The 27,675-nt window shown below is 37.7% G+C and overlaps 2 protein-coding genes across 6 annotated transcripts in view; one reads left to right on the forward strand and one right to left on the reverse strand.

The window, feature by feature from the left end:
• Window positions 1–621: 621 nt before the first annotated feature.
• snap29 (synaptosome associated protein 29) lies at window positions 622–9,425 on the reverse strand. Of its 3 annotated transcripts, none has more exons than XM_067414545.1 (6): window positions 9,301–9,425; window positions 8,327–8,584; window positions 6,913–7,112; window positions 4,497–4,582; window positions 2,380–2,484; window positions 622–1,934 (listed from the first exon to the last, which is right to left on the reverse strand). In XM_067414545.1, the coding sequence occupies exons 2-6, from the start codon at window positions 8,576–8,578 to the stop codon at window positions 1,774–1,776; spliced, it is 804 nt and encodes a 267-aa protein (XP_067270646.1). In that variant the 5' UTR covers window positions 8,579–8,584; window positions 9,301–9,425; the 3' UTR covers window positions 622–1,773. The 3 variants fall into 3 exon arrangements, with proteins under 3 accessions (XP_067270646.1, XP_067270647.1, XP_067270648.1); XM_067414546.1 differs by having other exon boundaries at window positions 8,327–8,581; window positions 9,301–9,408; XM_067414547.1 differs by having other exon boundaries at window positions 8,327–8,619; window positions 9,301–9,360.
• Window positions 9,426–10,814: 1,389 nt separating this feature from the next.
• Window positions 10,815–27,675, forward strand: part of pi4kab (phosphatidylinositol 4-kinase, catalytic, alpha b) — a 102,585-nt gene continuing 85,724 nt past the window's right edge. For 2 of the 3 annotated variants that reach the window (XM_067414551.1, XM_067414552.1), the window contains exons 1-11: window positions 10,815–11,059; window positions 13,354–13,470; window positions 17,322–17,415; window positions 18,045–18,133; window positions 18,203–18,275; window positions 20,758–21,020; window positions 22,308–22,374; window positions 23,328–23,476; window positions 25,234–25,299; window positions 25,443–25,539; window positions 25,668–25,856. In XM_067414551.1, the coding sequence (XP_067270652.1) occupies window positions 10,976–11,059; window positions 13,354–13,470; window positions 17,322–17,415; window positions 18,045–18,133; window positions 18,203–18,275; window positions 20,758–21,020; window positions 22,308–22,374; window positions 23,328–23,476; window positions 25,234–25,299; window positions 25,443–25,539; window positions 25,668–25,856 (1,288 nt within the window). In that variant the 5' untranslated portion in view covers window positions 10,815–10,975. The remainder of the gene's footprint in view (window positions 11,060–13,353; window positions 13,471–17,321; window positions 17,416–18,044; window positions 18,134–18,202; window positions 18,276–20,757; window positions 21,021–22,307; window positions 22,375–23,327; window positions 23,477–25,233; window positions 25,300–25,442; window positions 25,540–25,667; window positions 25,857–27,675) is intronic. The other variant, XM_067414553.1, reaches the window with a different exon arrangement.

Raw genomic sequence — 27,675 nt, forward strand, 5'->3', positions numbered from 1 at the left:
TCAAAAATCATTAAATATTGTCTTTTGTATTTAACAGAAGAAAGAAACTCATACAGGTTTGGAACAACTTGAGGGTGAGTAAATTACCAAATGTACATTTTTGGGTGAACTGTCCCTTTAACGGCTTCTCAAGATGTGTGATATATCACCATCTGGTGGACTGATCTTGCAAGTACCACTTAAGGCATAACATTATGACCACTGACAGGTGAAGTTTAGGCAGCAAGTGAACATGTTGTCCTCAGAGTTGATGTGTTAGAAGCAGGAAAAATGGGCAAGCGTAAGGATTTGAGCGAGTTTGACAAGGGCCAGATTGTGACGGCTAGACGACTGGGTCAGAGCATCTCCAAAACTGCAGCTCTTGTGGGCTGTTCCCGGTCTGCAGTGGTCAGTATCTATCAAAAGTGCTCCAAGGAAGGAACAGTGGAGAACCGGCCACAGGGTCATGGGCGGCCAAGGCTCATTGATGCACGTGGGGAGCGAAGGCTGGCCCGTGTGGTCCGATCAAACAGACGAGCTACTGGAGCTCAAACTGATCCAGAAGTTAATGCTGGTTCTGATAGAAAGCTGTCAGAATACACAGAGCAGCTCAGTTTAAATCTACTCAAGTGACAAATTAAGTGACCAGCAAATGAAAACATTTTATTTATGTTCACTTATTCCATGTTACATTCAGCAGACAGAAATTGTTTGCTTTATTAGGAGTACAACATTTGAACAATGAATTCCAGAAACAATGGTAAAACGTCCACAGGTTCTGTCTGGCATATCATACAAAGATAAACCCTAATATAGAGCTGGACAAGACAATGAGACGATTTTGTGGGTTGCATTCGCAATAGTGATTAACATAAAGACTAATCTCTAGAGGTGAAACGAATGTGCACTTCATTAAGGCAGACCAATATCTTTCTGTAACTATCTGAACACCTTAATATTGCATTAAATGAGGGTCTATCATTATAAAAGTGTCTGACTAAAGCAGATTTGTCATTAGGGCGCAAAACAATGGGAATATACAGTGATATCTAAGGTAAGTGTTCAGTTTAGGAGTGCAAGGGATGTGGTTAAAATGATTGAAATGGTCTGGAGTGCACATCTCTGACAAGCTTTATTTACAGGTGACATTTTCAAGTTTATTCACATCGATCTTGAACAATCGCACTCAGAGGCATTCGCGGCGTGTGTATAATCAGACATGTATTAGTGACTAAATAAAGGCGGAAGGTTAAACTTAAACACTGCAAAAAATGCTTTTCTTACTTAGTATTTTTGTCTTGTTTCTGGTCAAAATATCTAACAATTCTTACATTAAGAAACATTTACCAGGCAAAGAAAAATTGTCTTGTTTTGGAAAAAAATACCTCAAAATTAAGAGAGTTTTTGCTTAAAATGAGCTAAATAATCTGCCAATGTGGTAAAAAAACTGTTTGAATTATGATTATTTTACTTACCCCATTGGCAGATTATTTAGCTTATTTTAAGCAAAAATTCTTGAATTATTTTTCCCCAAATCAAGACAATTACTTTTGCTTGTCTAGTAAATACTTCTTGTTTTAATCATTTTTAGATATTTGAACTAGAAACAAGACAAAAATACAAAGTAAGAAAAGCTGTTTTTGCAGTGAACACACATATGCATAGACACAGACACACACACTTCCCTAGAAGAGAAGATCAAAAATGTTTTTAAGCAGGTGTTTTCAATCTGGATCACTGCAGACAGCATCTTTGGCCACACCTCCCTCCAGGAAATGACATCACACTCCGAGTCTATTTGAGGTTTTTGAGCTGCCGATTGGTGGAGCTGATCTTTCCGTCCATCGTGTCGACCTTGTTGAGCAAAGAGTCCAGAGAGACGTCCTGATCATCGATCTCCGCCTGGAGACCCAGACCCAGATTCTTCAGACGGCCCAGACCCGACGACATCTCATCTGAGGACACAACACCTTTTAATTAAACTCTTTACTTGAAGCAATATTTAGTCCCATATAGGTCAACTTGTGGCCTGAGACACAAATGTATCAAAAGAAATTGGAAGACGTATCTTGTATATGTATGTATACTTAGGTTATATATATATCTGTTTGTTCTGGTGACTTCATCAAATACGGTGTTCTCAAATACGGTGCTCTCCTGTAATATTTTGATTTTGACATTATTTTATACTGTTTATATGTTGTGAACAGAGGGGGGACTGGTTGGCGTGGTTGATTGTGTCGAAGAGATTTTGTATGTGTGTGTGTGTAATTGGTTGTTATTTTGAGGACCCCCTCAAAAACAAGGGGTTATCCTCTAATAAACTGTAGACCAATCACGCATCAGATCCTGTCTGTGTTGAGCCGAGAACGGTACGAGATAAACTCTTGCGTTTCTCACCGAGGTTTTTGTCCAGCTGTTGATGTGCGTTCCGCAGCTGTTTGTTCTTAGGATATCCGTTCTGATCGGACGGCCCGTTGTCCAGGGAAGCAGAAGCTCCGAATCCTGATCAAACAAACACACGTGACTCTGATGAACTGCTTTATCTGACCATAGGCCAATTGCACAAAACTAGGATAAGTGATTGCAAAATTTAGTACACCGCTGTCGTGTAAATGCACACTGAAGGCAAAACCACACTAAGAATGATAACGAAAGATAACTGTATATTAGCGGATAAATTGAGCCAGGATCACCAAGATATCCCGGCTTAATCCCTTATCCTAGTTTTGTGCAATAGGCCCCTGGGTTGGGAAGGTCACTTTTAATATGCATTTCATTACAGATTACAAAATACATGCTTTAAAAAGTCATCTGTGATGTATTTCGTTAGATTTGTAACTTAATCTAAATACTTTACAATACTAGTAATGTATGTAACTCAAAGGGATCACCAAACATAGGACTTGGGTTATTTTAAACAACATCAGTTTTCCCACAATGTTTCTAGAAGCAAAAAATATATTTTTCAATCGGATGAAAGGGTAAATTGTACTCATTTTGTCTTCTGGGAAGTTATTAGCTTCTGAAAGGCAGTAATAAAATGAACAAATATGATCTAACAAAGTAAGAAAACAGTACACCTGTTCAGAAGTTTCCCCCTGCTCTTAATGCATTGTGCTTTATGGAAGCTTGTTTCCACCACTAAATATAAAAAAGATAATCGCGACTTCTCACAATTTAGACTTTTTATCTCAGAATTGCGAGATTTAAACACAACTGCGTGTTATAAAGAGAGAATTGTGAGTCACAATTACCTTTTTTACTCTTTTAATAAAGTCGCATTTCTAAGAAAACACATCAGTCTTTTTTTCACCCTCATAATTTTACATTACCACTGACAATTGCAAGTTAATCTCACAATTCTCAGAAAACAAGTCAGAATTGTGAGATATAGCTGAACTAAAAAGTTGCAATTACCTAAATGAGTTGGCATGAAAACAGTCGTGGATCATCAGGGAACGACAGACGGTTCAGATTCAAGGGTATGCATATTTTTGAATGAGGCAATTTGTATAAATTCAGTAATTTTGTCTTGTGGAGTATATAAACATCTATAATGTGAACTAGCTTTTTCAGGACAGTACTAAATACAAGTAACATGCAGTTTTTATGATCCCAGATCCCTCTTATTTTGTTACAATTTTGCATATTCTGCAAAGGGGTATGAAACTGTATGACTGTAAAAAAGCATGACTGTATCTTAAGGCCTATTCGGACGGTAATTGTTTTCTTCTGGGGTCATTTTCATCATTAACTAGTCTGTGATTTTATTGCCGTCCAAATCCAAAATGTCAGTGTTTTTCTCCAACCACCTGCGTAAAAATCCCCGGCCGAATAGTTTTTTGACCCCATTCTAGTTTTAATCACAAACTCTTCATTTTGATCAATTTTTCACTTAAACAAGACTTAATATCTTGCTTCCCCAGTAAATGTATCTTTATTAAAAAATGTTAAGATATTTATTCTGGGAAACAAGACCGAATCCCTGAGGAAGAACATGTTTGTTTGCAGCGTGAGCGAATTATTGATGATTTTAGCGTTTTGAAAGTGCAATGGTCCGCCACAAGGGTGTAAGGATCTCTGTGAACCCATCAACCAGTGTCTATATGCTTTTCACCTGATCTGGGATCAGTTTTATAAATTTATAGAAATTTTTAATAACACATTCGTATGCTAAAAGAAAGTTGTAGTTAATGGCCTCTTTTTGGCCTGAATAACCAAACTCCAACAAAACAAGCCCTAAAATTTAAGAAAATAACACATTATTATATATACCCTTCAAATGCAATGGTATCATACGAAGTGTTAATTGCATTTAATAGATTAGACTTTCAATAAAGTATGGTCATTTAGTTTGTAAAAGGTGTTTTTATGCATGTCTGGCTTGAGTTTTCGCTGCATTCAATTCGAGTGATTCAAAATCATTTTGCAAAACTATTGGTTAACACTGGCTCTCACAGTACCATGGTAAACGCAGACGTTAGTAACTTAAGTGCATGTGTGTTCGTGTTTACCAGTTGTGTCCAGTTTCCTCAGGTTGGGATGGCTGGCTTGATATTTGTCTTCCTGCTGTTTGCTCTCCACAAGTGCGTTCTGTAAGCTAATATCATCAGACAAAAGCAGTGTATTGTTAAATAATATTTAGACCCTTTACATTTCCAGATATGGCATCTTTCCTGACTAGGACCTTTATTTAAAGCAGGGGTTTTCAAACGGGTCCAGGGACCGCAATGGAGTGACGGATCAAACCATGAAAAATGAAAAAAAAAAAAAATGAATACGATTCAAATAAATACATAAGTTATTAAAGGTTAACTTAACATATGATAAAACTTGTAAAATAAATAAATAAATTGGCCTAATTTATTATAAATGTAAATATTTATTTTTTTATACATTTGCTTAAAAGTCTAGAGAAAAATATACAAAATATATAACAAATAAATAAATGATTGAATGTTAAATTAACATGATAAAAAAGAATGCTAAAATTAAAATAAATACACGAGATTAAAATAAATATATGTGGAAAAGCCTAGAGTAAAAATGTGAATGTGCATATATATATATATATATATATACAGGGCTTGACATTAACTTTTTTGCTCACCAGCCACTGTGGCTAGTGGTTTTCCAAAGTTACTAGCCACTCAGCATTTTCACTGGCCACAATTTTGCGGTTTGGAAATTACATTTTATATGATTAAAGTTGACTTTGACATGCTTAAATTACTTGATTTTGAGTAATTTTACTTGATTTTGAAGATTCAAAACCCTTTCAAACTTTCACATGCAGAGTGAGAGAGCCTACTCTACGTTAAATTAAGCTTCACTACACTGAAGCTACTCCCCTGTGTTCTCCATGGAAAGGTTTTATTCATTCATATCAAGAGGTGGCCAGGCTGGACCCCAATGCTTTTAATAAGAGGTGTTTATTCAAGCGACACAACAGATTCTTTTAAAACTTTTAGATGATTTCTCTTTTGTCACCGTGCGGATGACGTGTATGCAACAGCGAACTGAGCGCTCGGAAACAAACGTCAACTAGATAGTGCGCGCGCCAGTCCACGCGCGGAACCCGTCTTTTCGCGCTCATTGCCAAAGGAGTACTTTGAAAGGCTCGCGCGCATCTGTGCGTGTCTGCGCGAGGTAGACAGGAACGTATAAAGTGAAGTAGGCCTATATCCGTGACTTGGCAGTTGTGTTTCCAATTTGAGCTTGATCTTCAGAAATGCAGCGCTGCTACTGCCCAACACTGACAAGGAGAACTGATTGCGGGTGCCAGAGCTTCTGCACACTTGTTGTGTCATTCATCGCGATTCAGCCCACTTCTGCAAGTTGTAATACAATTTTAATTTTGTGATACGACAGTCTTCACATTTCATTTGGCTGTGAGCTAAAATTATATTCAACCCGCCAAAGTGGCTAGTGGGAGTGACTGCTTACCCGCCACAGCTGAAATCTACCCGCATTTGGCGGGCTGGCGGGTGTTAATGTCAAGCCCTGTATATATATATATATATATATATATATATATATATATATATATATATATATATATATATATATATATATATATATATATATTTTTTTTTTTTTAATTAAGTAAATAAAGTAGTTTAAATAAATAAATGTGATTGAATGTTAAGTTAACATAATCAAAAAAATGAGATCAAAATAAATATATGTGGAAAAGCCTAGAGTAAAACTGTAAAAATATTACATATATTTATTTTGATCTAATTTTTTTCTCATACATATATATATTTCTCAAACTTTTGTGCACATATATATATATATATATACACACACACACAAACACACATTATATATATATATATGTGTGTATATTATATATATTTTTATTTATTTATTAATAATTAATATAAATTAGATTTAAATAAATTACACTTTTAACGGTAAATTATTATAGTGTATAGAAAAATATATATAATAAGTAACTTAATAGAAAATAATGTTTTTATATATATATATATATATATATATATATATATATATATATATATATATATATATTATTTTTTTCTGTGTGTGTGTGTATTAATTGGGTATGTATAAAACACATTTTAAGGATGGGGTCCGTGGCATCTAAAAGTTTGAAAAGCTGTGAAGGTTGACATACAGTCTTAGATTACATCTCCGTTTTTTCTGTTTTGTCAGTTTAACTGTGTCTATTCATCACTGCCTTATTTTCATTTCACGCTACATTGAAAGGCTTTTGCTTGAACATGTCAAATTAGTTTTGTTGGCAAATCTAGCTTCTAGATTTTTAATAAATGCACGAGTTGAAACAGATGGAAAAGGCACAACAAAGCAGATCTATTTAGAAGCTACAGGAACATTTCTATCCCTTTCCAGCGGATGTAAACTCCTCAAAGCTACTCGTATTGTGTCGGTGTTTAACTGTACCGGCTGTTGGCCTCGTAGGACACCGGCTGGTCCTTTCGGTCAGGTCTGGGAGGTTCGGGTTTGCCTTTGAAATAGTTGACCATGCCTCCCCACACACTCTTAATGGTGTTTATATGCCTCTGGCTCGTCTTCATGTCCTGGTCCATGTTATCGATCATCCTCTCGGTCCTTTTCAACGCTTCACCCTGACGGATCAGTTCCTGTGGAAGACAATAAAGGGTTAAGTCACCTAAAAAATGAAAATTCTGTCATTAATTATTAACCCTCATGTCGTTCCAAATAACATTTAGGTTAAACCACTGGAGTCACATGGACTATTTTAACTTCCTTTCTTTACTTACTTCCTTTCTTGAAAGTGTTCATTAAACAGCTGTCTATGGAGGGTCAGAGAGCTCTCGGATTTCATCAGAAATATCTTCATTTGTGTCTGAAGATGAACGAAGGTCTTACGGGTTTGGAACGACATGAGGGAGAGGAAATCGCAGTTTATAAGGGACAAAATATGTTTGGGGGGGGTCTAATGCTATTCTGCATTATTCACACTGTTAAAGAGTTGATTCTCATGATAAACATGGACAACATTTCAAAACACGAGTATTTCTGTGCCAGATACACTCCTTCAGGATTCAAACATGTTTCGGAAAGTTTTTTTCCGAGTATGGCCCTGTATGACGGCATAAAGGGTGGTATTCTTTATATGGGCACTTCTCCTGGATGAGTACACACACACATACCAACCAGTGTAAGAGCAAGTGTGCACGCACGCAAACACACACACACACACACACACACACACACACACACACACACACACACACACACACACCAACCAGAGCAAGAGCGCGTCCATCAACGTCACAATAGAAGATCAACAATGTTGCTAAAGTGTGTTTCTGGTGTGAGGGAAAGATCACCTTGTTCAGCTTCCCAAATAATCAGCGTTAAGGGAACAGTGGATGCTGTTTGTGTTCCCGGAGTTCTTGAAGTGTGTGTGTGTGTGTGTGTGTTTGTTTGTTCCCGGTCATGAGTGGAAACCTCAGGCGGTGAGTGAAACTGCAGCAAATGTGTGGTTTTTTTGGTAATCGGCACATAAGTGCATATAATGTGAACAACACCAACGTATAGTGTGTGTGTGTGTGTGTGTGTCTTCAGCTTCGCCCACTGCACGCCTCCACGAGCTCAGCTGTTTTCAGAAAGAATCGGTTCAGTGTATCTGTCTTTTATAAATATGATAAACTAAAGACTCTTGTGAGATATGAAGGATCAACACTACTCTATAGATATTCAAGATTAACACGAGACTGGGAGAAACTGTGTGTGTGTGTGTGTAGGATGCAGTACTACTCTATAGATACTCAACATGAGACTGGCAGAAACTGTGTGTGTTATGGACTCTTTAAGAAGTTCCTCTCACCTCGGCTGTCTCGGCTCCGACTTTCTCCGATTCGTAGAGGAGTCCGAGTGAGCGGTGGCTGCTGTCCACGGCCGACTGCGCTGTACGCATCACCTCCTGCTGCAGCTGTCTCTGGCGTCTCTCAGCCGGACTCAGAGAATCCTCCTCTGGGTCATCGTCGAAGTTGAAGCCTCTTCTCGGAGCTGAGCGCGCCGAGTCCTCTTCCTCATCATCATCGGCGAAAGGATTGTGGGATTTGGGGTAGGCAGACATCCTCTGCTTGAGTGAGATGAGACAAGTGAACTGGTGAATCACTACAAACACACACACACACACACATATATATTGAAAAGGCAAAAAAGTCCAGGGTGCTCAGGGAGTTCAATTAAATGTTTGAAGGTGCTCTTTGGGATCGAGGATTGAACTTAATATTGAATAAAGATGCAAATCCAAGGCACTCTTCTTCAAATTATTAAAAAGCCTTTATTTAACTGGCTATTTCATAGTATAAAATTTAAAAGACACGGGTGGGGGGGGGGGCGAACAACTATATATTTAGACATATTGTATACATATATATATACACAGACACACACAGTTAAATGAACTACTTTAGTTTAAGTCACTGTATCATGGCAAAGTGTTGTTTTCAGATGGCATTCACACTATTAAGTTACAACCATGGTAAAAACATGGTTAGTATATGGATCGGTCCTGAACAAACTACTATAACTGACATAATATCCTCGGTAAACATATAAAGATATAGACTAAGCGTGTTAATGAGCAAATATGTCATTAATATATATGTATTATTAAACTAGACTTAAACGGAATATGCTGTATGAACTCGACTGTTAGTAATCTATCTAAACTGTGTGGCTTTAAACAACCTTTAAATAAACCCCACAACTTTTTAATAACGTTACGTCTCTGCCCGTTTGATTAAAATACGATATATTGAACACAATATCGATAAATGTATACATTTGTACCTTTGATCGCTGGACGGAGATTTGTTCTCCTGCTATCAGCTGAGCTGACGCTAACGGCGAAGCCACTTCCGGTGGCGTCACCGTGACGTCAGATAGGCTCCTCCTCCGATTTCCCCCATTTTCACTTTTCGTTATTATTTATGACAGCAAAAAAAAAAAAAAGCAATAGCTGGGATTTAAAGACAGAGATAGCTAAAATACTCTTTTGAATGTAGTTATAATAAATGGCACAGCAACTTATTCCAAGTCTAAAATTATTACCGGTGTTATACAATAAAAAAAAATTATACATTCAAATATGTTCTATAACTACTAAATAACTAGCCTACTTATTATTATTATTAATTATAACTATAATATTATATTATATAAATATATATTATATTATAAATACATTAGTGAATAAGAATAATGGCATCAATAATAAAACAATTATTAATAAAAATAATAATTTTACTTGTACTAATAATAGTTATTTTGATATAATGAAAAAAAAACGAATGTAGTAGTATTATTATATAAATAATAATAATTAAAATAAATAATATGTTCTACTACTTCTACTAATAGTTAATATTATTAATTCTAAATATTGTTAATGAATAACAACAATAATTAATTTATATTATTTTAAATATTAATTGTTAATAGTAATATATTATTCTACTAATAAGAATGATTAATAATTATTAATATGGTCGATTAATAATAATAATAATTAAAATAAATAATATATTCTACTACTACTCACTATTGTTAATAATTATAAATATTATAAATATACGATTGTTAGTGAATAATAATAACAATAATAATAAATATGAATTGTTTAATATAAATTTTACTGCTAATAATAATAATAATAATAATAATAATAATAATAATAATAATAATAATAATAAATGTATTATTATTTTACAATAAAAAATTATAAATACAAATAATAAGAATAAAATATATAATATTTTCCACTACATTAATAATATTTTTTTAAATTATAAATATTGTTAGTAATAATTATGAATTATTAATATAGTTGAATAATAATAATAACACATGTATTAGTATTAATAATAATTATTATTATATAAAATTCATAATTAGTATGATGAATTTTTAACATTGTCGATTAATAATAATAATAATAATAATAATAAGAAGAAGAAGAAGAAGAAGAAGAAGAAGAAGAAGAAGAAGAAGAAGAAGAAGAAAGTGTACATTTTAATCATTACATCATACATAAACATTATTTATTAATAGGCTAAATATTATACAGAAACATTAAAATGTAAATATATAGGCTATTTTAGCCATATTTGTTATAGTGTTGGAAGTTTCATGCTCCTCTTCTCAGTAGATAAAGTCGTCACAGCTATTTCTTCAATGCTTTAGCTTTTTATTTAAATATAAAACACCTTCATGTATTAATAAATAAAAAAAAACTCCATTAGTTGTGTGTAAATATCCACCAGTTGTTCATGAGCCAATGAGACAAACCACACACTGATGATGCTTTAATGCAGACACGCCTCGCTCGCGCGTTCTCTCTTCACCGGCTGTTATTTGTGCCTTCACACTTCCCGTATTGCGGTGGAGTTTTCCTTCTTTTCCAGCCGGAGGAACGGATTCGTTAACGCGTTTGTGTTCCGAACTTTCCCGTGGCGTCTCGTGAGTCATGGCGCCGCGCGAGTTTTATTTCAACACGGTCCTGTCGCTCGCGCGCTCACTGGCAGCTCACCGACCCGCGCCCGTCGAGAAGGTACAAAACAACACACTGACCGACAGACCGTCCATTGACTGACCGACTGCACTGTGATCAGCCTGTGATTGCTTTGTTATTATTATTATTATTATATTATGCTGCATTATCGTGATGCTCGCGACAGGTGTCACCGACTGCAGCGCGTGGCAAGTTTGTTGCGCAGCAATGTGCATGCGTTTTAATTGAGTTTAACCTGTTTTGAATTATTATATGGCATTGCATGATTCGATGATGACTGTATTATAGTAATACTCTACTCCATACTATAATAAACAATTGCATATGCCCAAAAGCCTGAAACATGTTAAATATTAAAAAGCCACAGCATGATATTGTCTATCGTTTGAGCTGCATAAAGCATTACACCTGCTCTGCATTGAATGCATTTACATTTTATAATGCATGTTTGATATATGAAAAGCAAATGCACATCGCATCACATGTCTAGAGGCTTTATGCTGGTGCCAGGCGCGGAGTGGTGCCAGCTGAGCAGATGCTGCTGTTCTCTGGGGCTTTCATCTTCCTCCTCAAATGCGTGCATCATTTAGCGTTTTTAATTGAGTTTATCCTTTTGATTTTTGTCTTGATAATCTGAAATATGGCCTCCCGGTTGCAACTGTCCTTTTCAGTCTGGATGTCCTGCACTGCAAAAACAACAACAACAATGATTTCTTTTTACATTAAGATACATTTACTAGACAAGTAACGTGTATTGTATTGTCTTGTTTTGGGAAACATAACTCAAATTAAGATAAATAATCTGCCAGTGGGGAAAGTAAAATAATGTTGATTTAAGATAATTTTTCTCACCCCATTGTCAGATTATTTTGCTAATTTTAAGAAAAACTCTCGAAATTTTGAGTTATTTTTTCCTAAAACAAGACAATTACTTTTTGCTTGTCTAGTAAATACTTCTTGTTTTAAGAATTTGTAGATGTTTGGACTTGAAACAAGACAAAAATACTAAGTAAGAAAAGCTTTTTTTTTCTTTTTTTTTGCAGCGTGTAAAGAGCACATTCAGGGCTTTCCAGTGACCCTAGACCACAAAACCAGTCATAAGGGTCACATTTTTTAACTAATACCTCATATGAAAGCTGAATAAATAAGCTTTCCATTGATGTATGATTTGTTAGGACAATATTTTTGGCCGAGATACAACTATTTGAAAATCTGAAACATAACATAAATTTGTTTCTTATGCTCTAGTCTAAACAGTGTCATGAAAAAGTACTAAATTACAAAAAATTAAAATAATACAACATTCATATAAAATGATGACTTCCTATACTTTAAAGAATTGCATATGCCCCAAAAGAGGAAATGTGTTAAATATAAAATGATTTGTATTGGTTGAGCTTGAGCTGAATAAATGCATTACACCTGTCCTAAAACTACGGACAGTTTTGCATTGAATGCATTTACATTTTATGCAATATGAAACTTTAATGAACATTTTCAGATCATCACATAGAGGCTTTTACACTGGTCCCACTGGTGCCAGCTGCGTAGATGCGAGTGTTTGTCTGATGCTTTCATAGTGTTTAAAGGGGTGGTCCCATGTTTTTTTTCTAGGGTTGGTTGTGTTTGTGGGGCGCAGTATAACACGTCTTAATACTTATTTTTGAATTATGTATTTTTCTTCTATTCTCCCTTTACTCCACACCGCTGTCTGTCCTTTGAACGGCTCGTCTGCTTCCTGCCCATCCCTCCGAGAAACACAATGGTCTTAGATTGGTCAGATGGCCAAATGTAGTTTCCTGTATTTTTATTGGCTGAAGTGCCAAGCACAGGTTAAGGCCACGCCCCTTCCCATTACGGGCAGAAGTCACATCTGCGGAGACTAGCGAGGGTTTATGATGTCACCAACCCAGGAAGAAGCTCGTTGTAGTCCAAACCGGCCATTTTTGTAGTCAATAAACTGCCGTAACTTTAAAAGACAATATCTCCGTTTGCAGTGAACTTTCAGCGCTGTAACTTTGCAGAGACTGTTTATGCTCAAGCAGCGATACTACACACTAACTAAAGTTAAACAAGTCAAATCGCATGACACCACCCCTTTATTGCAGCAGCTGTAGACTTCCTTCACACAGCGTTTGTGAAATGCATTTCCACGCAGGCTGCAGACAAACATCTGCTGTCTTTTGCCGTAGATTAGCCCACACATGCATGATTCAACAGGTTGTTCTTGTTCTGCAGACGCTGATAGATCTGTGTGCTCAATCTTATGCCTTTCTTAAAAGGAAGTTGATCTTTTTATTTTGTCAGCTGATAAGACTATCTTTCTCCATCAGGTACAGAAGTTGTTATGCATGTGTCCGTGTGACAGCCGCGGCGTCTTCAGTCTGGACGTCCGGCGCAGGGATGCTGTGATCGCTCTGGCTGTGTTCCTCGTCGAGTCAGATTTACAGGTGACCGAGCTTGTTTTCCACATGTAATACTACAGTGCATCCGGAAAGTGTTCACAGTGCTTCACTTTTAACACATTTAGTTAAGTTACAGCCTTATTTCAAAATGCATTATTTAGCTCAAAATACCCCACAGATTATTTTTATAGCATGTTAAAATTGTCACTTTTTGAGGGTGAGCAAAAACGTCAGTGTTTGTGTGTCCCTTTAAATGCAAATGAGCTGCTGCTCATGGGGCGGAGCTTCAAGAGCTCATGTTAGCAGCTCTGATGACCTCATGCGGACAGGCAATGTAACTGTTCAGCCTTTTATGATCAAACTGGAGTCAGACAATGATGGAGAGACTCAAGAAGAAGAGATGACATGTAGAATGAGACAGGACGTTTCTGAAGGAATAGTTGAAGAACTTATGAGTTAACAATCTTCAAGTCAATGATTAGCATATTCTGTCATGATTATAGGCTTAATAAAGGCGAGAGTAGGCAGCTGCAGTGAGAAGAGGAGTGAAAAAAGTGCAGGCAAGCCGAACAGTTCTCTCTTCTCGTAGTGGATCAGACACCTATACGAGATCAGTTGTGGATATCGCGGGATTCACACTCGTGCGCTGTATTGCTGATAAACTGGATGTAATTTAGATTCTGTTGCTTTAATGTGAAAAGTAATATTATGAAAAAGACACCCAAAGTTTTTGTTATGTCCATTCGAAAAACCTGTTTATCAAGCATTTTTTACTTTAATGTTTTTATTTATTTTTATTAATATGACAACATGCAATCACATAACCCACAGAGAGATCGCACTGTCCGAGAGTTTGAGAATATTCACACATAATTTATACACATAAAAACATGATATCAGAGTTTTAAAAACAAACATTTAAGGGAAGTGTATGTAAGATTGTGGCCAAAACTTGTACTGCAATTACTATCCCCTCTCCCTCTCCCCCCTGACTCGAGGCTGCAGGATCAGCAGAACGTTTGTAGATCTGCAGCTGTGGTAACTAGAGCAGATCTGGCAACCCGGATGCCGAAACACTACTGACTTCATGATTGGTCGATAGGTGGAGGGTGGAGCTTCAGGCCAAAACGCAACATGTCAACATCAGCTGAGGGCTGCAACAACAACTTTTAAATGACAATATCCTGGCCGGACTACTGTTTTCAGTGATATAAGTATTTGAAATTAACATGATTTCTTAAAGGTCCCGTTCTTCGCGTGTTTTCGAAGCTTTGATTATGTTTACAGTGTGCAATATAACATGAGTTCATGTTTCGCGTGTAAATAAACACAGAATTTTTCACACAGTTGACTTATCTGTACAGCGCTGTTTCCTCTGTCCTATAAGCGGCCTGATGATTTCCTTGTTCTATGAAGTCCCTCCTTCAGAAACACGTAACGAGTTCTGATTGGGCCAGCGCTTCCCGTGTTGTGATTGGACAGCAGCTTAGCGCACTTTGCCCGGAAAGGTCCCGCCTCTTACCATAACGGGGAGATGCAAGCGCTGAATGCGCGCTCTTCTCCACGTGGGAGAGCAACGAGACCACGCCCCCTATTTTGCGTGTTCTTGTGGGCGGAGCTTTAGTCAACAAACGGTTCTAGTGACGTCATCACAGCAGGAAGTGCAGCGGTGTAGACCAAACCGGCCGCTCGCTGTAAGCTTTGAAAGGGAACTTCTGTTAAATAAAATATCTCGCTTGGCATTGAACTTTGAGCGTTATAATTTTACAGGTATTATATATGCTCTAACAGCAACATTACACACTAACTAAAGTTTGAAAGATGGTGTAATACGGTTCGTAGATGGGAAGGAAGGAGGCGGGAACCGGCGAACGTTCAACAACATTTATTTCAAAATAAATAAACAAAACGAAAGTAAAACCGCGGGCAGCCCCTCACGGACGACTGCCCACTAACACAAACACACGTAAAACAAAACTAAACATAAACTCTAGGCCTGGTCCTCTCTCGTCTTCCGCAGCTCTTGCTCCTCCTTTTATGCTCCCGTCACATGGCCGCGAGTCGAGACCGGTGTGACATGCAGCTGGCACTAGTCAACATTAATCACCGGCCCGCTCTCGCGGTCCCTCGCCCCGCTGCCTGTCACACCACAGATGGAATCGCGAAGAACAGGACCTTTAATGTCTAGTGACAAATCAGGGCCATTTTATGATTCATTGAAATACATTTCTTACACACAGTTCCTTTAAAAAAAGAACCATACATCATGGTTGTTTAAACAAATGTCGTCAGCAAGTCGTTTCCTATCGTGCTTTTGCACAGCGCAGTCGGTGGAGAGCAACTGTGCTCGACTGCAGAATCCGACACATCCACCTTTCGCTGGCCAGAGTTTTTGGACATACGTCAGCATGACATCAGAGCACAAACCCCCCTAAAACACATTTCTAACCGGCATGCATCTCACGCTGATCAAGCCTATCCTCACGCGCCCGCCGATCTGTTTGTGACTTGTGTAGGTGAGTTTGTGTGCACATGTATGTTTGAGTGTGTTTTAAGTATAATTACAAAGCAATTCATTGGTTTTGTTTAACTCTGAAACAATTTTCGAGTTGCGTTGTGGTAAAAATAGCTACGGGTAACGCCAGCTGATTGAGGAGTTCAACCACTCTACGTCATCAACCTAGAACGCAAACAAAATGGCGCCGCCCATGGTCCAAATATAAAATTGATTTTTAAAATAACGTAGATCTTTCATGGGTTTTCTACCACATAATTCAGTAAGAGACATCATTTATGTTATATTAAGCCATACAAGTCTCAACACCAGGGGATCCCTTTAAAAAGCGATTTCTTTAGAAGAAAATATATTTGAGCATCATAACTTTGCAGATGTCGTTTATGCTCAAACAGCAACACTTCACTCTAACTAAAGTTAAAACAGAGAAACCATAATCAACCACCGTTTTAAAGAGTGGAAATGACTAAGTGCTCCTCTGCCGCTATCTACTGGTTATAGTGGCACTTTCATTTCTTTTTAAAATAAGTGCTTGCCACAAAGTGGCCTACACCTTGAAACTTTTAGTTCTACAAATCATGGTGAATGTTTGTGATTTGTGACAGAAACCCCTGAACTTTTTTCATGGCTCAATGTTTCTCCTGATTTGCATGTCAGCTCCGTTTGATCTGATATCTGTGGTTTATAACAGAGAATACTGCACTGAATGCTTCTCACTAGATCTCGCTGCAATGTTATAAATTCTGTGGTGAATTCAAACAGTTTCTCGCTGGATCGCCAGCGTTGTGTAGTAAAGGTGTCATGTGATCGAGATCGGCCCATTTATGAGCTGATAAAAGTGTGTGTCAAACGAGAACTGCGGTTCTCATGTTTCTCGTATGTAACAGAAATGGCAGCTCTTATCAGTGGTGCAACGTCTAGCAACATTTTGTCGCACCAGCAGGAAAAAAGGTCGCAAAATGCCTCCATTCGGTCGCAATCTGGAGCCCTGCCTCCCTTTGGGAACGTCCTCAAACAGATAAGTGTGTGTGTTGTTGAAGCTAGTTTATGAGTCATTGGTGGTGTTTGAGGAGATTTCCCCTTCTATGTAAAGCGCTTTGAGTGTCTTGAAAAGTGCTATATAAATCGAACACATTATTATTGAGAATCTCACTGCTAAACCAGATCATGTGATCACAGCTGGATTAGAGCCGCCACTTAAACACACACTCTTTTTAGTTTGTGCTCTTTTGCAACCAATGTACTTCACATAAACACACTGTATGCAGAGCGATTTGGTGTTCTTTTTGAAGCATATGAATAGTATTTGATTTGCAGCATATTCAGAATAAGTTTCCATCTTTCCAACACATGGTTTGTGTGTGATGTTTGTCTTTCCCAGCACAAAGACACTGTCGTAAGTTACCTGTTGAGTCTGCTCAAGGGGTTACCCAGAGTGCAATGGGTGGAGGAGAATGCTGGGAGGAAGTGTAAAGGTACTAGTTGCTTTATTCATCTCTCATTACTGTATGTGTAAGCATGCACACGCTAATGTTTAAAAGACGTTTATCCTTTTATTCAGCAAGGATGCATTCAAAGGATCACAAGTGACAGACGTTTATAATGTTACAAAAGATCCTATTTTTAAATAAATACTAAAAAAATTTAATCAAATAATCCTGGAAAATTAAGTCCATGATGGTTTCCCACAAAAATTCTGTTTTCAACATTGATAATAATCATAAATGTGTGTTGATCATCAAATCCTCCTATGAGAGTGATTATTGAAGGATCATGTGACACTGAAGACTGGAGTAATGATGATAAATTCAGCTTTGATCACAGGAATAAATCGCACTTTACTATATATTCACATAGAGAACAGATGATTTACATTGCAATAATATTTCAGAATTTGTACTGTATTTTTGATCAAATGAATGCAAAGACTTCTTTCAGAAACATTAAAAATCATACCTTGTGTATTCTGTACTCTTGTATAGTAAGTTCTTTTTGCCATCAGAGCCTTGTAATTCTTCTAGACTCATAATAATGAAACATTTTATCTTAAGTGTGTTCATGAATAGACACTTAAAAGTCAAGCGTGTGTGTCGATGTCAAACAGAGACGCTGCCGATGGCGGAGAACTTCAGCTTCTGTCTGGTGACGCTCCTGTCTGATGTCGCTCAGAGAGACCCAGAGTCTCGCTCTCAGGTCTGATCTTCATCTTCACATTCCCTTGTTATTTTCACCTTGGCACTCATTGAATGTCTTTCCGTCCAGATTCTGGAAGCGGTCATGGAAGTAATGCAGTCTCTGCTGGAGATCTGCCAGACGCCCGAGAACCAGGATAAAGGTGACGATTCCCTGAGCACTAAGGCCGGAGACACATTACAAGCGTGGCGTGAGCGTGGCGTTTCTGTTGTGTGTCAGCCACGTGGTGTTTTCTCTGTCTTTACACACTAGAAGCGAGTCTGACGCGGCGCTGCTGCTGCTATTGATGTACAGGGAAGGCCTATACTTCATGTTAAATATAAATATATAGCCTACTAATACAGCAAAGACGACGTCGGCAGTAGCCTATTGACCACGTTACAGAATATTTCAGTTGCAATATTTCCAAATCGATAATAGTTTTATTTTTAAATTACAATTAGGCCTATATCTGCATTTATGTTAACCTAGAGACTTTCGAACATGAAAATGTAATTTGTTAATATGTATTTGTGTCAAAATGACTTCTTTTTTTTTTTTTTAGCATCTTTTCCTATTTTATTTTGCCTGGAAACGCTTCCAACACGCTAAAAAAAATAGACGCTTCTTCTATTTCTAGCATGCATGCGTGCCACACAGGCAGTGTGCAAACTCCAACCTGTTAACATGGGAGCTGAAATAAAAACGGACACACCACGCAGCCGAGATGCGCACGGCCGAGTTCACACTGCACGATTTTCCAAACTCGTCGGGTCACTGCTCTTCACACTGCAAGACTATACAAGAGGAAAAAATCGCAGATTTCTCTGGTGAGCAAACTACGCGGCAACTACATGTGCGATATGACAGGTAATCACCGCGAGATCACACGTGCGTCAGACCGGAGTTCTCGCACGAGACTGGAATTGTTATTAAAAATGAGAAAACTGCAGAAAGTTTACGCTCCAAATTGTCTGTGTGCATTTGTTGAGAAAAAGAAATAAGGAATAAGGAAATTTTTGGAGAGACAAAGGGAGCAAGGATTGTGTTCTGCATAGAGAGTTTGAGGTAAATAAAAAAAAAAAGTAATGTTATGCTGCTGCTGCGGCTGGACATGCAAATGTTTGTGCTTTGTTTCTGTTTGATAGAACTGTAAATATATCTATTAAAATACTGATATTCTGCTCTATAACTCCTCCCTGAACCTCCCGCTGCCCTGTATCTCACTCTCTCATTGGCTGTAGGTCCTCACCGATGTAATTTCAGTCAGAACGCAGTTCACACAGCAGGAGTTTGAATCGCCGACAGATATTTAGCATGCCAAATGTCTCACGGGCGCGGCGACTCTCTTTGATCGCGTCCCGCGTGCACAAGCACCGATTTGCCGATGATCTCGGGCATTTGTCAGCGATTTCGCAAAACCTGTCGGTGAGTCAAAATCAGGGCTAAAATCGGGCAGTGTGAACTTGGCATTACACACATTTGGATTCGCGCCTGTCTAAAGCACACTGTGCGATTTTGCCATCTGAGACAAATTTAGCAAATCCTAAAAGATTTCTCAGATCCTAGGCTAAAATCTGACGTCTTTGGTCGTTAGTTTGACATGTTCACCGGCAGCCGATTAATGAGCGCTGCGATCAAATTTTACCTCAGACAAAATTCTGTTAGAAGATTTGGCACACAATCCTGCAGTGTGACTTCTCCTACGACGACAGTCAAATATCTCAGTTTTTCAAGACAAACTATGACCAGAACGAGAGCTAGAGATTTCTCTGTAGCCAGCATTTCAGTCCCGCGTGTAATGCAGCTCACCGTCACCGAACGCGTCATTCACTGACGATATAAAACTCCAGACGAGTTTTCTTGCGCGTGTCCGTTTTTAGCGCGCCTTCACTATCGTGCAGTCTGACATTAATGCCAACTGAGATCTTACAGTGTGACACGGCTTACATCGGGGATCATGTTTGTACAGTCTGACAAGGGACATTCGCAAAGGATTTTGAAAAATCGCACCGTGCAGGACCCAGTACATTCACACTGCGTGATTGTCACTCTTGTGCAAGAGCACCTATTTGCCTATGATTTCAGGCATTTGTCGGCAATTTTGCAAAAGCCCAGTTTCTGACTGCTGCGCTTGTCAGGGTACATATGCGCGAGAGAGACACATTCACCTTCTAACAACGCGAGCCCTTTCTTGATCTCTATTTGTTTAGATAGTTAATGTTCACTGTGAAGTAACATACACACAATGAACACCTGTATTTTTTATTAACTAAAATGAACAAAGATGAATAAATACAGTTACACATGTATTGATCATGGTTAGGTATTAGTCTAATACAGGGGTGTCAAACTCAGTTCCTGGAGGGCCACAGCCCTGCAGAGTTTAGCTCCAACTCTGTTCCAACACACATACCTCTAGTTTTCAAAAAAGGCTGAAGGACTTGATTATCTGGGTCAGGTGTTTTTAATTAGGGTTAAAGCTAAACTCTGCAGGGCTGTGGCCCTCAGGAACTGAGTTTGACACCCCTGGTCTAAACTAATCAAACCATATTTTAAAGTGTTACAAGCAAATCGGGGAGTGTGAACTCGCCATTACACACATTTGGATTGGCCCCTGTCTGACTGGTGTCCTGTTTCTGCAGTGTACCTGTGCAGGTATGCCGTCCCGTGTCTTCTGGGCGTGACTCGAGCTTTCGGACGCTACGGTAATGGCGACGAGCCTCTCCTCTCGCAGCTCTTCCCGCGAGGAGCGCCGCAGCCGGCTCACCGCGTGTCTGTGGAAACCGAGGGCATTCGGAGGAGGTCCTTCAATGACTTCCGCTCTATTCTGCCCAGCTCGCTGCTCACGGCCTGCCAGGGAGACACACTGAGGCGCCGGAGTGGAGTTGCCAACCCTGAGGCTCAGGTCAGCCTCTCTCTGTCTCTGGATGTGTGTGCGCAGTGGAATACTTGCATATGTTACAGCAGCATATTGGCTATTGCGGAAGAAATGGGAAGTGTAAAAGGATACATTATGCTATGATAAATGTTTCAAACAAAACGTATGCTATATAGTGTCACGTGACCTAATTATGTTGTTTAATTTGAGCAGTTTATCATCTCAGAAAAAGTGTTTTTTGTTTTTTAAGTAAATACATTTTTAAATTGAAAAAAAAGTAAATAAATGACAAGAAAAATGTTTTTTTTTGTAAATAAATTGTTATTGAGAAAATACAAAACAGACAACAAACATTTAAAACAATTTAAATATAAATGATTATAGAAAACATTTTTAGTAAATAACAATTATTTAAAAAAAATGCAAGCAGTTTTACAAAATAAATAATTGTAAATAAAATAATTGATTGACAAATATGCAAAAATTATTAATTGAGAAAATATGTAAATATTACTACTTTTTTTAAATAAATGATTATTGAGAAAATATGCAAACATTATTTTAGATTTTTTTTAAATAAATAATTACTGAGAAAATAATTTTTGAAAAGTTGTAGTAATGAAAAATTATTAATTGAAAAAATATGCAAATATTATTTTAGAAAATACATTTTAATAAATAAATGATTGACAAATTTGCAAAACATTTTAGAATTTATTTTTAGTAAATGAAATGATTAATTAAAAAAATACATATTTTTTAGAGTATATATTTATAAATTATTATTTAAAAAAAGCAAAAAATAACTGTAGAAAATAAACTTTTGTAAATGAAAATTATTAATTGAGAAAATATACAAAAATAATTTCAGAATTTTTTTAAAGAAATATATATTACTAGAAAAATATTAAAATAATTTTTCAGTGTTTTATCCCTCGGCAGTCTGATCTAAAACTGTTAAAATCACAGTTGAAAGTGCTTATGTTCATTTATCAAACTGGAAAACGGTCAAGTTGAGCACACTGCATTGTGGGATATAGTATCCCACACACTGTGCTCTGGTTGTGTGCTGCATATTTTGGGAAAGAGTTCATCCAAGTATTCTTTGCATATTCAGAAGAATGAAAGAAGATGCAGAAGTGGTGTGTGTGTGTGTGTGTGTGTGTGTGTGTGTGTGTGTGTGTGTGTGTGTGTGTGTGTGTGTGTGTGTGTGTGTGTGTGTGTGTGTGTGTGTGTGTGTGTGTGTGTGTGTGTGTGTGTGTGTGTGTGTGTGTGTGTGTGTGTCTGACGTCAGAGGTGCTGTTGTGTTCACAGGTGAGTCCGGACCGAGGCGGGCCATCTCCCTGCTCCCCAACGGCTCCAGGGCCGCAGTATTTTGAAGGTAATGTAAGGTTTGCTGTGTCACAACTTTAATCCCTGAGGTTTAACGTCTGAACATTCTTCAGCAGATTTCATGTTCTTGTTTCTGAATAAGCACCTTTAGTTCTCCGCGTGTTTGTTTTAATTCTGTTTGCTTCAAGGGTTAGTTCACCCAAAAATGACATGTCTGTCATTAACTTCTCACCCTAATGTCGTTCCACACCCGTAAGACCTCCGTTCATCTTCACACACAGTTTAAGATATTTTATATTTAGTCCGAGAGCGTATGCAAGTGTATTGATTCATGATTCGGATCGCCAATGTCAGGTGATTTCAGCAGTTTGACACACGATCCGAAACATGAATCAATCCACTGATTCATAACTGTTTAAATTTTTATTTTTCAGGATTGAACACAAACCCAGAAGAGAAGACAATGCTGAATAAAGTCGTAGTTTTTGTTATTTTTGGACCCAAATGTATTTTGGATGCTTCAAGAGACTTATTAACCCACTGATGTCTCATATGGACTACTGTGATGATGTTTTTATTCCCTTTCTGGACATGGACAGTATAGTTGCATATGCTCTCGGACTAAATATAAAATATCTTAAACTGTGTGTGAAGATGAACGGAGGTCTTACGGCTGTGGAACGACATTAGGGGGAGGAGTTAATGACAGACATTTCATTTTTGGGTGAACTAACCCTTTAAGGTTTTATGAGTCACTGCTGAGTGATGCTGATTGACTGATATTGGCATTTAGTGGTCAGTCATCACTATTGATAATAGCGTGTATTAAAGTGCCATTGTTGTTCTATTTTAAAGTCTCCACAATGTCTCCTTATAGTTTTACAGACATCCAAGGTCAAAGAACACAATTTTCTTATAATATAACTTTTTTCTCCCAGCTACATCATTGAGTCCCACTTGTATGTAGATCTGCTTGTTTGATGTCGTTGGTTGTTTTGTCAGGTTCTTATCTGGCCGAAAGCGGTGCTGTGAATCCGGATTATTACTTCAGCACCGTCAGTTCCAGCTTCTCCATCTCTCCTCTCTTCATTGGTGCCAGCGGACAAGAAATAAACGTCCCTATAGAGCTGCTGAGACGCCTCTTACAGATGGTACTCTCTCTCACACACACACACACACACACACACACACACACAAACGTAATGTGATTTTCATGTTGCTTGGCAGATAATACAAGGGTGTATTAATAAATACTTGCCTCATGACATCACTGGTGATTCACTTGAATGATTCAATGACTCGCTCATAAAGACTTCACTTGTTTCATTACTGGATGAATCAGTGTTTTAGAAAAAATCTCTTGAGTGAATGATTCAATGACTCGCTCATAAAGACTTCACTTGTTTCATTACTGGATGAATCAGTGTTTTAGAACAAATCTCTTGAGTGAATGATTCAATGACTCGCTCATAAAGACTTCACTTGTTTCATTACTGGATGAATCAGTGTTTTAGAACAAATCTCTTGAGCGAATGATTCAATGACTCGCTCATAAAGACTTCACTTGTTTCATTACTGGATGAATCAGTGTTTTAGAACAAATCTCTTGAGCGAATGATTCAATGACTCGCTCATAAAGACTTCACTTGTTTCATTACTGGATGAATCAGTGTTTTAGAACAAATCTCTTGAGTGAATGATTCAATGACTCGCTCATAAAGACTTCACTTGTTTCATTACTGGATGAATCAGTGTTTTAGAACAAATCTCTTGAGCGAATGATTCAATGACTCGCTCATAAAGACTTCACTTGTTTCATTACTGGATGAATCAGTGTTTTAGAACAAATCTCTTGAGCGAATGATTCAATGACTCGCTCATAAAGACTTCACTTGTTTCATTACTGGATGAATCAGTGTTTTAGAACAAATCTCTTGAGCGAATGATTCAATGACTCGCTCATAAAGACTTCACTTGTTTCATTACTGGATGAATCAGTGTTTTAGAACAAATCTCTTGAGTGAATGATTCAATGACTCGCTCATAAAGACTTCACTTGTTTCATTACTGGATGAATCAGTGTTTTAGAACAAATCTCTTGAGTGAATGATTCAATGACTCGCTCATAAAGACTTCACTTGTTTCATTACTGGATGAATCAGTGTTTTAGAACAAATCTCTTGAGTGAATGATTCAATGACTCGCTCATAAAGACTTCACTTGTTTCATTACTGGATGAATCAGTGTTTTAGAACAAATCTCTTGAGTGAATGATTCAATGACTCGCTCATAAAGACTTCACTTGTTTCATTACTGGATGAATCAGTGTTTTAGAACAAATCTCTTGAGTGAATGATTCAATGGCTCGCTCATAAAGACTTCACTTGTTTCATTACTGGATGAATCAGTGTTTTAGAACAAATCTCTTGAGTGAATGATTCAATGACTCGCTCATAAAGACTTCACTTGTTTCATTACTGGATGAATCAGTGTTTTAGAACAAATCTCTTGAATGAATGATTCAATGACTCGCTCATAAAGACTTCACTTGTTTCATTACTGGATGAATCAGTGTTTTAGAACAAATCTCTTGAGTGAATGATTCAATGACTCGCTCATAAAGACTTCACTTGTTTCATCACTTGATGAATCGGCATTTTTTAACAAATTTCTTGAATGAATGATTCAATGACTCACTCATAATTTTCATTACTGGATGAATCAATAATTGATTCAATGACAAATTAGTCAAAATGACAATTTTATAATTTGCATAGTTGTAATAATTTCTTTCTTGTTTATTGCCGTGATGCTGCTTTGAATCAGCCTGTATCGTATAAAGCTCTATTGAAATGAAGGTGACTCGACAATATGGATGGATGTCATTCTTTCGCCGTTGTTTCTGCAGGTGAAGCTCTTTGTCTGCGATTCCTTCCTGAAGACGCTGGATGCCGTCGTGGCCGAGGTTACGGAGGTAAAGCTTCAGGATTTACTCTCGACCTGCTGCACACAACATCAATACTGTGTTTAAAGTGTTTTGTCTCACAAACCAGATACTCAAGCGTGTTCATCCTTCCTAAGTCTCCCCTCCTTTATTTTTCTTCTCCATGTATGAAGGCGAATCCAGCCGTCGAGCTCTTTTACAAAGCCTTCAGCGACCCGCTGTATGTCAGCATGTTCAAGATGCTGCGGGACACGCTCTATTACATGAAAGGTTGCTGAACTCTCATCTCTGTCTAATCTGAGCCATCCTCTAAGCTAAATGCTTTATTAATCACATCTGTAGTGTCCCTATTTGTGTTTGACCTTTGCCGTATGTGAAGATTTCATGTTAATCTGCAGATGTGCAGACGAGCTTTGTGAAAGAGGTTCATGACTTCGTGCTGGAGCAGTTCAGCAGCAGCCAATCAGAGCTCCAGAGGGTTCTCCATGAGGAGCGGTTGCCAGGGGAACCCAGTCCTCTCAAGCTCCGTTGTCATGCCAACGCAGCCTGTGTGGACCTCATGGTGTGGGCTGTCAAAGACGAGCAAGGTCTGGCACGTCCAATCACATACACAACACTGCAGATTGACACCGGGGCATGTTGTCACACAGTTGATCTGTCACACTGCAGATCAACAACATGATCAGATCAATGTTCAATGTTGACAAGCAGATCAACAACATGTTGTCACACACAACACAGCAGATCGACACCGGGGCATGTTGTCACACACAACACAGCAGATCGACACCGGGGCATGTTGTCACACACAACACAGCAGATCGACATCGGGGCATGTTGTCACACACAACACAGCAGATCGACACCGGGGCATGTTGTCACACACAACACAGCAGATCGACACCGGGGCATGTTGTCACAAGCCATTGTTATATAAGAGTATTAATTTCTATATAGACTTAAAGGGTTACTTCAGCGATTAGCATATGGCTTTGTATCAGTAGAAACCCTGGAGTATATTCAAATGATTGTGCTCCCTCCCCCCCCCGTATCCCCTGATATAGGAGATTTCTGCTTTTTATTTCTGAAAAAAATTCCTCCCATGATGCAAATTGGCGATATTTGCGTCATCTTTGAAATTTTTGGCCAGAGGCTAAAGACTACGGCCAGCAGAGGGAGCTATTTTCACATGTTTTCAATCCGCCCATGTAGGATGGAGATCACACTCACAGCTCAGCTCAGCTGCAGGCACTCATTTAAACGGAGCTCTGCTGGTCAATGTAAGTCTTTTAACTTCTCAAATTAATTTCTATGAAAGTTAAGCTTCCAAAGGCATGAACTGAAACGCGTCAGACTGAACACACGTTGTGAATGTATGCCGCGAGTGTAGTCGCGATTACCTCAGCTCTCATCACGAGAGCTCATTTATGACATTAAATGTAATCTGACTCCTGCAGCGTTAGTGCTGTGAGACTCGCGCGGTGACTCGATCGTTATATTGAACAGATGAGTTCAGTATTTAATTGTAGTGTCTGTTCTCTTATTCAGTCACAGTAATCCAGTAGCGGTGGCTTTGGGAATGGCCTCACAGGGCAGCAAAGCATTCTGGGAATTGTAGTCTTTCATCCCCATGAGACAAAATACATTTTCTGTCTTTTCTCAGTCTAGAAAGCACCAAATTCAAAAATAACTTCACATTTCTACTGCATTGATGACCCGGTTTAAATACAGATTCATCTTCCCAGCGCTGAAGTACCCCTTTAAATATGAAATCAAAACTGACTCTATTTTCATCATCCACATTTCTGGTTTTTCTGTGAAATATTACAAAGAAAAAAAGATTGTACATGTAAAAGATTATTGGAGTATAAGACAATATTTCAGTCTTCCTACTTCAATTATTTTAAATTATTGTTTTTTTGTAATTATTTGTGAAATTTACTAGCAATTTATTAGTGTTTCAAACTATATCATACACATCATTTCAGAATTTATGAAATCTCACATTTTTGTTATGAAAAATACATATTTTGTAAATGGAATAAGTATTAAATGGAAAAACTTTAGAAAATGAGTAGTTACCTTCAGTGTGAAGTGATTTAAAAAAATAAAAAGTTTTACTTGATAAATTATAATTACTAGCAATTTCGAAATGAAAATTGTTTCAACACCATGAAATAAAAACTGAAATAAAATAAGTTATTAAGTTATATACTAAATTTGCTAAACTAAAACTGAGAAATACATTTTTGGCTAATTAGAAAAATATAATTTTTTTAAAAACAAACCAATAAAAACGACAAAAGCCCAAACTAAAATGTATCTATATATCTATTTGTATTAGTTTATCTATTTTATATTTATTTAATCTTATTTTCTCATGCCTATTTGTTTATTTATTTTCTA

The sequence above is a fragment of the Pseudorasbora parva genome, chromosome 13 (genome assembly GCF_024679245.1).
Source record: "Pseudorasbora parva isolate DD20220531a chromosome 13, ASM2467924v1, whole genome shotgun sequence".
NCBI lineage: Eukaryota > Metazoa > Chordata > Actinopteri > Cypriniformes > Gobionidae > Pseudorasbora > Pseudorasbora parva.